The sequence below is a fragment of the Eurytemora carolleeae genome, unplaced genomic scaffold (genome assembly GCF_000591075.1).
Source record: "Eurytemora carolleeae unplaced genomic scaffold, Eaff_2.0 scaffold1041, whole genome shotgun sequence".
Lineage (NCBI taxonomy): Eukaryota > Metazoa > Arthropoda > Copepoda > Calanoida > Temoridae > Eurytemora > Eurytemora carolleeae.
The window spans coordinates 26732-38372 of NW_019396928.1; the positions used below are offsets into that span (position 1 = coordinate 26732).

General features: G+C 32.9%; 1 protein-coding gene across 1 annotated transcript in view; it reads right to left on the bottom strand.

The window, feature by feature from the left end:
• LOC111710207 (sushi, von Willebrand factor type A, EGF and pentraxin domain-containing protein 1) overlaps window positions 1-11641 on the bottom strand; it is a 65817-nt gene that overhangs the window by 5845 nt on the left and 48331 nt on the right. Inside the window, exons 15-17 of the mRNA XM_023484269.1 lie at window positions 6050-6139; window positions 5835-5977; window positions 3161-3323 (exon numbers count right to left, since the gene is read on the bottom strand). Of these exons, the coding sequence (XP_023340037.1) occupies window positions 3161-3323; window positions 5835-5977; window positions 6050-6139 (396 nt within the window). The remainder of the gene's footprint in view (window positions 1-3160; window positions 3324-5834; window positions 5978-6049; window positions 6140-11641) is intronic.

The following is an 11641-nucleotide window of genomic DNA, read 5'->3' on the forward strand; positions in this document are numbered from 1 at the left end:
ATTGTTGATCAGTATTGAAATACGTTTTTTTAACTTCTGAAAAATTACAGTTGAATATTTAACGAAATTCACTTATGCTTCTTATGAAAATATTTTGCTTAACTTTAATGATTTCACAACAACGAAAATATTTTAAGCTCCGTCGGAGGAGAACAAGGGAATTGCGGGCTGAAAGTTTGGTTTGGCTGTCTCCGACAGGAGATTCGAGTTGAAGACGACATTTTATAGAGGTTTTAAAATTAATGGTTAACAAAGATATATATATATAACCTAACTGACTAGAAAAACAGTTAATATCAGCTACTTTCATCACATGAATAAACGATTAGAGAATATTTTTTATTTTTATTTCTATTTATATTTCCTAGAAATGATAAATATCTAGATTATTTTGTCTCCACATTATAAACCAGATAAAACAATATATTTGTGTTTTATCTGAATTTAATGGGATAGAAGTAGTTCATAATACTTAATCATTTCATGCTTCGGATTGCTTTAGGGATTTTCTTTTATTTACAGGCCATTTGCTACAGAATATACTTCAGGCATGCATTGATTCATTTTAAATAGAATAGATTTAAACATGTATTTCATCTATTTGTATATACTTTTATTTGTTTGTTTGTGTCCAAAAAACATGAAAACGATTAAAACAATCTGGCTCAATTCTTCTGTGCCCACTTACAAAATTTTGTTTGGACAATTTTAGAAATTTATACAAAAAAAACGCGAAATACGATTTACAAAGAAAAATGTCAGCCTAATGAGAAACGAAAGCAAAGGGTAAAAGTTTCAATTAGACATTTATAAATAATATATCTACTTGCTTATCTATACATATACTTTGCTTGTCTGTCTGGGTGTTTGTTCGTATCCAATAAACGCCCAAAACGGCTAAAGCGATCGGGCCCAATTTTCGTGTAGGACCTCACATGACCCAGGAGAATGTGAGGTGGATAATCAAAATTTTTAAAAATAGCCTCCAACAAAATTCGATTTTCTCATTAAATTTTTAAAATCCACGATTTTTTTTATAAAATCCGCGAACTTTTTTGTTGTATTCTTAAATGAAGTGTCAAGTAATTTCAAGCCTCCCTCCTTTAGAAATATTAAGGGGGGGAGGCTTAGATATGTAGGATTTTAGAAAAGCACTATATCGTTTTTGTTTTCTTTTAGTTTAATTTGGGAAAACTAAAATTTCTAAGAATTACAAGTAGGGGCATTGCCCCCGTCACCCCCCTTTCCCCATATCGTCACCTCCCCCCCCCCAGTCTTGATGATAATATTAAACAGGACGAGCAGGACGGAAAGGTTTCAAGTTGGGTTTACAAATAAATATCAATTTTTGATTTAGTCGATATCGGGTTTCATCTAAAGCTGATGCACAGTTTCTTTAAAGATTTTATTCTTTCAAAATATCTGATACCAATGTATTTATATATTGGCCTTGTCTAGTCACCTATTCCTTTGATTTTACGAAATAAACGTCAAAACGGCTAAATGGATCGGACTTTTTGTGGTATCTCATGTCAAACTGATTTTTTTTTTAATTTTTGAAAACCCATAAACGCATGTAATAAAAAATCGTCAAAAATAATTTATTGGATAGTGGTGACTTGAAAAGCTAACCTAAAAGTATATGGATTGTATAAATGTCGTAAATTACAAGCAAAAAAACACTAAACTTAATTCACATTGGGAGAACCATTAAGTGACATTTTAAGTTAAGAAAAATTTCAAATAAAAACTTGTTTTTAAAGCAATTTTAAAATATCCAAAATTATGCTTTGCAAATTATAGAAATAAACAAATTCAACTTTGTCTTGAAATTCGATATTGTTAAATTTTCCGTTTTGCAACAAAAAAATATCAATATATTGGCAAAATAGAATAGATTTTAACTTTCCCTGAAGAAACTATTAAATCTAAATAAATAAGCTGTTTTCTTTAGATATTTATAATCTTTTAAATAACAGATATTTCGTGGCCAAAAGATCTGAATTTCAAGTTTTTAATCTTTATAGATATAAAACAGAAGCGTACACAGGGGGGAACGCCCCCCACCGGACTGAATAGGTAAAATCTATGGTTTCCAAGGGGGTTTTCAGGCCCCAACAGGTGATTAGCCCCAGGAAAGAAAAAAAATAATCCCCCCCCTGGACCAAGTTCTGTGTGCGCTGTGTTTAAAACCTTGAATCACAATAAACTCTGAACGACGAAATTACAATTCAATTTGGTTAGAACAATGTACTTTTCCAGATTTTAGACAAAATTATAACACTTTTAAATCTCTGTTATTTGCATTGCAACCCTAATTTCAGGATTGCAACGCAAATATTAGGGATTTAAATGTTAATTTTCGTGGAAAAGCTGAAATAATTATATATCTCATCATTTAAGGAACGCAATGCATTGCTATCTCAGATCAGAGATTATGAAAGCTTTACTAAATTCGTACCAGCCCCATGACTGAGATTTATAATCTAGTTTGCAACCCAATGGGGTTGCAATAAAAGATGAGGGAATATTCCATTCATATTAATTTAACTTTAAAAATGATAACTTGAGTCGAACGGTCGTCTTTCTATTCTACAGTTTTGTGTGTCCCACAGTAATAAAATAATTCTTAAATGATAAAAATATTCACGAAACCTCTGTTTAGAATTGTTGCTTCAGCATAAGACTGATAAAACTCCAGAGTTTCCTGGAATCTCCGGAGAAGGTTTCAATTTCTCACATATATTAAATATTCAAACCAAATCATTCGAGGTACTAGAGGCTCATGGTTTAATCTGCCAACTCCAGGATAAACTCGTAAACTGAACTAACATAATAATCATGCACGGCAGCACGTTCCGTTAATTCACTGACCGTTAATCAACGAATTAAAAGAAGTATTAACATGTCCAGAACTATATATATAAACTTTGTTTTGTTGAATTCCTCCTATTTGATAACAAGTTTCTAAATGTCTGATTTTCAAAACTATTAGTGTCATTGATTTTTTAGCTTTCATTCAATTCAAAATCCTAAATAATGTGAAGAACCCTAAATAGAAATATTTATACAATAATCTACAAATGACGACAAGTTTTTTAAGTAATTAAACACCGAATAAAAAATAAAGAAAAAATAATTAAAAAAATATTTAAATATTAAATGAGTTGATTAAACATGAATGAATATTTAGTTTGCTTACCTTCCTATGAACCTGGAAATTATATCCTGAAACCTTCCCTCCGGCCGGAGATCTTGGGGTCGGACATTCTATAATCTTACATTCTGTCCGTCCTTTACTCCACTTACCATTCGCTTCACACCTGTACATGGTACATACATATAAATACAGTAAATATAAATACAGTACATATAAATACAGTACATACAAATACAGTTCATATAAATACAGTACTTATAAATGCAGTTCATATGTACATACATCTAGTAATTTATACTTTACAATAAGACCCATAAAACAGTAAAATAAGATGGATACCTGTTAGACTCAAATTATGATTTTAAGTTCGATGAACATTACACCCATGGCCAGTGTGCGCCAATTTTACTGATCGAGTTAGAACTGTTTGTTTTTGGTAAAATTATATTTGATTTCGAAACATCGTCAAATACACATAACATTGCTTAAACGTCGTGTTTCTATTCCACGGTTTTTGGGTGTTACTGTACACAGAGTACAGTACATAGTGCACTACATACAGTAGACATTACGATGTACTTGAACATACAGTACACTACACAGCAGAATATACTTGTACAAATATATATTACAAAACGTATACTACACGTAAACATAAAACTACATTTATCTTGTGCAACCAGTGTGCGCATTGCATTTTTCTTGTCGATACATTACTTTCATTGAAAAGATAAGTTTTCATAAAGAAGTTCCAGTTGTCTAGGTTTGTTTTCACTGATTACAAATATTTGTCTATTAATTTCACAGAAATCATCAGGCTTCTTGTATCATTCATTGTATGTTAGAAATATTAGAAGAATTTTTTAACTTTTTAGAAAAATTGCGAAGAAATTTTCTGCAAAAATGTTTTTTTAATGTAAAGAAAAAACTTTTAGAGTCTGATTGGAATCTTTTTATCCTAACTTCAAGCTGTATACAGAATACAAAAATCAGGAAAGAAAATTCGAAAGTTCTATAAAATTAAACTTTTAAAGAATTCTCCGCCCCACCCCTTAATACTAAAGCGCGCCTCTGCTCCGCCGTTCCTAACAAAATACCCTTAGTTTCTCCTCTGACAGATTGCATCAGTTTTATGGCAGCTGTACACTTATTTCAGTTCTTTATCAAGTTGACTGCAATCAATTTTACTTTACAAGAATTACAGTTTGGGTCAAAAGTTTGGACCCCCCCCCCATTTAAATTATTTAATTTGAAATTTGAAATTTATTGAAAAAACTGTAGATTTTTTAGTTTTTCAGTTTGATTTATTTTCAATTATTTATAAAAAAGTGAGGATTGGTCTAACAATAATCATTTATTCAAATTCCCAAGATTCGTTGGTTAAAAATTCAAAGTTGTCTAATGTAGAGAACGAAAAAAGTCTAGAAATGAAGGGTTGGGTAAAAACTAAAACTGGTCCCATTTTTTCCGACACCCTCCTGGCGTTATGTGACAAATTGACCCAATTTTAAAAATTACTTTTGAAATGGATTTTTGAATGGAAATTTTTTTCGATTTTCCATTTTATTAATTTTATAGTTGACGAGGTGTAAAACTGAAAACGGGACAATTTTCTGATAACAATTATTGTTAAAGGGACTGTAGACATAATTTCATTTGACTCTTTAATTTGCAGAGTGCTCGAGTCACAACATTACCCTTTAAAACTTTTACTGTACAAAGTTATGGGACTTATCCTCATTAATCTACAGAAATGCTTTCAATTGTTAAACCCTTTGTTTGCAAGCTGTTTAATGCTTAATATTAGCTTACTAGACCTGTCAGAAAATAAAAATTTTCTTTCGAATTTTTTGAAAATAGCTTTTAACTTAAAACAGTTATTTCAAGGGACATACAACGGATCAGCTGTGTTGAATTCACACCACTGTACAAAGCGTGCACAGGGTTTTACAGGAATTCAAGCGGGTTTTGATTATTTAAAAACAGAGCTCTCTGTACTTGATTTACAGACAAAAGTTTAAAGGGTACAGTAGTAAATCGGGCAATGCTATCTAATAATGGAGAGTCACTTGAAATTACGATTACAGTCCCTTTAAACTATATAGAAGGTACAGTCCCTTCCAACTATATAGTAGGGTACAGTCCCTTTAAACTATATAGTGTGGGATGGAACAACGTCAGTTTAGAATGCCGCGGAGGGGTAGAGTTGACAAATAGAATTTCCTTCTTAATCATACAGCAAAATAGAATTTTATTTTAAAATACATAGATTTAATTTTATCTAGGCTTTTATATGTACACATTCAAATATTTCTGTAAAAAAAGCTTGCTTAAAGAACAAAGTGAATAAAGCAGAATTATAGTAAAGGGACTGTAAACGTTAATTCAAGGGAAACGGTTCATTTAAACTGGGCCCGCCCGAGTCAGAACAATGTAAACCTTTTTTATGAGTAACAAAGGAGAAGACATTTCGTTTTTTTATCATGAAAATTAAATGTTAAATCTGAAAATTTTCTCCCATCCTTGTCTCTCCAGCATAAAACCGCAAATCACTTTTTAGAGATAAAACCCTTTGAAAAAAATCACACAAGCTTTAAATAGAGAGTCACTTAAAATTACGTGAACAGTCCCTTTAAGTTAAAAAAGTATTAAAATTTATGAAACAAAAATTGACCTTCTTGTTGTATCACCGCTGAGGTTGTAGTCCGGACCACAGGAATATCTCATTTCAGCTCCGTAGGTCGTCCTACCGTCCACCAGCTCAACCTCGCCATTTTCTAGTTCAGGAGGACTACCACAGTCCACAAACTGGCACACCTAATATAGATAAAGAATTAAATTGGCGGTTTTTCCTGGCGGCCATTTTGTAAATACAAATACGATACAAACCGGTTTTGATCCAGACCATTCTCCACCCAGCTGACATTCACGTGACAAGGACCCACTGGCAACATGACCCGGAGAACAGGTATAGATCAACTAAAATAAAAATAAGAATTAATTATTTTCTTTTTCAAATAACTAAGAACTTTAAAATGCTAATAATATAAAATTAGACAGTGTTGACTGGGTGTGTATATCTATATATCTTATAATAAATCTCTTTGCTCACACACTCATATATACATATATAATATATATGTTATCTATAGCTGGCCAAACGGCTGAAACAAAACGCTGAACATTTTTGAGGGAACCCGTGGGTATTCCTAGGGTATCATAAGCAAACTTTTTTTGAAGATAGAATTTAGATTTTTTTTTTAAATTCCAAAGACACTTGAGCAAGTATTATAGTAGAGAGAGATAGAAACCTAGAGTTGGGTTCAACTTTAAGTAAAGTTCTATTCTCTGGATTTAATATAACCACTTCCCCTCAACCTGCAGGAGTATACAATTTTCATGTCATTTCAATTTCATCCAAAATATAAATTTAAATTTCTAGTTTTGCATCACCATGGGTTCTAAACTTCTATTCCATTTGTTTTATAAACAATTCAATGTTACTTTTTTTCTCTTTTTTGGCTTGCTTTTTAAAATAACGTTCTCTTTTTTCCAAATACTGGTAAGACTAAAGTTTAAGAAGAGGAGGGGGGGGGGGGGGAGGGGACTGTATACATCCCTTTCCAAGACCCCTAAACCAAGGAGTATGAAATAGAAGGGAGATACAACTGACGCGGCTCCCCCTTCAATATGCTTATAAATACTTCATTTGTATACAAAATATTTGTCTGATGTACAATTACCGCGTATAAAATAACCTATTCTGAATATTTCTTATACAAATGGAGTACCCGTCTGCAAAGCATGTATAATCATATGGTGGGGTGGGTTGCGTCAATTGTATCTCCCTTCTATTTCATACTCCCTGCCCTAAACTGAGCAGAGGAAAAGTTTACTCTTCCTCTTGAATATAAATCTAGAACTACAGTTGTGTACACATTGTAGTACGCAGTACAGGACAGTGTTCATGTAGTACGCAGTACAGGACAGTGTTCATGTAGTACGCAGTACAGGACAGTGTACATGTAGTACGCAGTACAGGACAGTGTACATGTAGTACGCAGTACAGGACAGTGTGCATGTAGTAAGCAGTACAGGACAGTGTGCATGTAGTACGCAGTACAGGACAGTGTGAATGTAGTACGCAGTACAGGACAGTTTACATGTAGTACGCAGTACAGGACAGTGTGCCTGTAGTACGCAGTACAGGACAGTGTACATGTAGTACGCAGTACAGGACAGTGTGCATGTAGTACGCAGCACGGACAGTGTGCATGTAGTACGCAGTAAAGACAGTGTACATAGTACACACTATAGGACAGTTTTCATACTCGTTCATAGTACGCAATACAGGACAGTGTGCATAGTACGCAGTTCAGGACAGGGTGCATAATACGCAGTACAGGACAGGGTACATAATACGCAGTACAGGACAGTGTACATAGTACGCAGTACAGGACAGTGTAAAGCGTACATGACTGTGCGTACACCAGGGAGTAAGGAATAGAAGGGAGATATAACTGAAGCGGTTCGCCCTACCATATGATTATACATGCTTTGCAGACGGGTACCTCATTTGAATAAGAAATATTTGTCTGATGTACAATTACCGTGTATACAATAACCTTTTCTGAATATTTCAAATACAAATGGAGTACCCATCTGCAAAGCATGTTTAATCTTGTGTTAGGGCGAACCGCGTCAGTTATATCTCCCTTCTATTCCTTACTCCCTGGCGTACACGGTTAAGGTTTGCTTATAGTGTAGTATTCAGTATAGGACAGTAAACAGCGTACATGACAGTGTAAACTTTAAAGGTCTTTGTAACATATGAACTGTGTATAGTTTGTAATGAACCTTGTTTAGTTTATACTACAGTTTACAGTTTACAATGAACCGTGCACGGTTTACAACTGTACATCAGTTTGTAGCTTACAGCGAACCGTGTCACATAAATTTCACTAGAAGGGGATCATTCATTTGGCGTAATGTTCCGGGTTGCCTTACATAGTCTGTAATTGTATGTACAGCTTGCTCTAGCTAGTTGAAGGTCGGTCCGGCACTTGATTTCAACCGGAGCTTCTAGTGTTGTACGATGTACAGTTTACAACCAACCGTCTAAGTACGATGTGCAGTTTACAAAGAACCAATTGAACAGTGTAAAATGTACAGTGTACTGTGTACTGCTGTAGATCAGGTCGAGATCACGTGAATGTGCGTAGAACGGTAGACCGTCCCTTCAAATTTGTGTAAAATGTATTTTATCCTCTATGCAAAAGAAAATGTCCAATGCATAAATATTGCCTATGTTGCTTGCATAGACGATTTGTTTAAACGTATTTACAATCTGGTAGAAACCAATATATTTCTTTTCTAACAAACATATATTTGATAGATTGATAAAACTTTTATATCACTGAGATACGGATATAGATATTAAAAATTGCTCCACAATCAAACAAAACAAAAAGAACATTAATTTTTTATCTTTGAAAAATGATCTACGTCATGCATGTCGCACAAATTTATCAAAAATCAAAGGACAGGTCATGTGAGTAAATTTATTAACAAACAGAGAAAATTTTAATTTTATTCTGATTCTCTTTTTACATTAAAATTTTTCTATATAAGCTTAAATATAGTCGGATATAGGCTTTTCAGCTTCTCCCGGTATTAACAAAACTGCATAATATCATATTCTCTTCTATTATTTTTTCTTGTTTATTTCTAATTTTTGGCAAACAACCTCAGCTTAAAACAAATTCCAACATTAGACGCACCGCGACTTTGACTTTTTTTGCATGTTTTCTTTCTCATCATTCTGATTCTTTCTTTGGGGGAATTTTCGTTTTTGGCTATTCTAACATCATTTTCATAATTACAATCAAGCTCTTCGTTATTTCAAAATGGCCTAAAAATTTTTTAAAACCTACAAATCTGAAATATATATAGGACTTTTTAAAACAAAATCTAAAAAGAGAAGTGAATTTTTTTCTCCGACCGTGGTATCTTATTCTTATCTGATCATACAAATATATACAGGAGTAAAAATTCTGGACATGAAAAAAAATATTTTCTTGAGATTGGTTGAAATTTGGAAACCACTAATTTTGTTAAAATATAATCAAACAAAGAGATGTATTGTTTATCTTATATAGTGTAGCTGAAGGCTCTCTTGTTCAAATAAACAATACTCAATTAAATCAGTTTTAAATACAGGGTTACCAACATAGAATAAGTTTAAAAAGACGAAATGATTCTCTTAAAAAATAATGATACCGATCTAGTAGTCTGTTGTCTTGAATACAATCTTTTTATGGCTTATTTAGGGAGAAAGGTTATTTATAGATTTCACAAAGAAAGAAACATCTTTATAGAATGCAGGGAAAAATAATTAGATGGAAACTGACAGGACAGTGTACATTCTGTACAAGGACAGTGTACATTCTGTACAAGGACAGTGTACATTCTGACTGAAACTGTACTGTACTGTGTGCGATTGTACAGTAGGACCCCTGAAACTGTACTGTACTGTGTGCGATTGTACAGTAGGACCCCTGAAACTGTAGAATAGGAAGAACACTTTTCAGCAATCTTATATATGCATGAATCAATAAATTTAGGGCAAAAACGAAGAAAACATTTAAATAATCTTGTGTGTATTTGATGTTTATATTAAACTTGAAAATTAACTTATTAGTCGTCTTCCTAGTCCATAGTTTTGTAGGTCCCATTGTAAATAGTTTAGTTGAGAAGGATTAAAGATGTGGTTGGGGCAGCTTTAAACTTTATATTTTTCTTCATTTTCCTCTTATAAATAAATAAAAGAAATGCTAAGAATTGTTTTCTTCCAAATGTGAGATTTAATAATTTAAGGATTTCATAAAAACCTTCAAGAAATTTGAATGAAGCAGTCCTTTTTTTTTCTTCTAAAAACAAACATTTTTTCAGTAATAAAAACTAAGTATCCTTTAAAAGAAATAATGTTTAAGCCTATTTGAGATTGGTGAATTTTAAACCTAATTCTTTTTATTAAACTTGACTGAACACAGAAGTATCGTACTGACTTATAGGCAGCTAGTGCCCAAAATTTAAAAGAGTATCGTTGAACGAAACTCCAGAGTTTCCTTTTTGGGGTCTTAACATTTTGTAGATTTTGATTTAAGAGATTCGACAAAAATGGAGAATATGAAGAAACTAAATAAAAAAAAATATTTAAAACATAAATATAGATATCCACCAAACTGCCTAACCCCGTTTGTGAAACCCGGGTTTCAAAACTGGTTTTCATATCGATACCCTGTCTTAAGTTTTGGGCTCAGAGTCCGAAATTTAAAAGAGTATCGTCGAACGAAACTCCCGAGTGTCCTTTTTGGGATCTTAACATTTTGTAGATTTTGATTCGACAAAAATGGAGAATATAAAGAAACTAAATAAAATAGTATTTTATGACAAAAATATTGATATCCACAAAACTGACTAACCCCATTCGTCAAACCCGGGTTTTAAAACTGGGTTTCATAACGATACCCTGTCTTAAATTTAAAAGAGTATCGTTGAACGAAACTCCCGAGTTTCCTTTTTTGGGGTCTTAATATTTGTGTTGAATTTTATTTAAGAGATTCGAAAAATGGAGAATATGAATAAACTAAATAAAATAATATTTCAAAACAGAAATATTGATATTCACAAAACTACCTTACCCCATTCGTGAAACCCGGGTTTCAAAACTGGTTTTCACAATGATACCCTGTCTTAAGTTTTGGGCTCTGGGGAAGTAGTACAGTTTAACGCGTACAAACTGTAGACCAAAGGTGTAATGCAAGGAAAGTTAATTGCGGTCGTGTATACTCTGCGTAAACATTGAAACCAGTTCTCTTTGGGAGGAGTTTGTAAACAAGAATAGATGCATAAGTGTTCGTTTAGTATTCGAGGAGGTTAAATTTTGATAATTTTGATAATTCACATAATAGTTTCCTATGACCAGAATATTTCATTGATTTTTTATGTGAAAGATGGATCCCATGTCAGGCTTTTACATTGCCGCCCTGAGACAGTACACTGCAGTACAAAAGATGTGTACACCTCTGAAATAACTTTCCTTGCATACATCCTTGCTGTAGACGGCAAAGCGGGAGAGTACACCAAATGAATCATTACCAAAGATAATATATAAATAGATATGCAGGCAGGTATAAATTTAGAGGTCTTGAGAAAATGTGCAAACAGCACCATCTCTGTCGTACGCATGGCATTTTATCCTCTGGATTGTTGCTAATTTATCACTTTGTTTATGCGTGATAACACTAAATGCGTACTATAGTATCAACAATGTATACTGCATATTGTACTTAATGAAACAAATTAATCAATGCAAATAAAACTGAGGTAGGAATTTGACTAGACAAAGTTTAAATGTGCAAGTTGTACTGAATGGCATACGTAAATTAACGCAATTTAAATAAAAATTATGACTAAAAA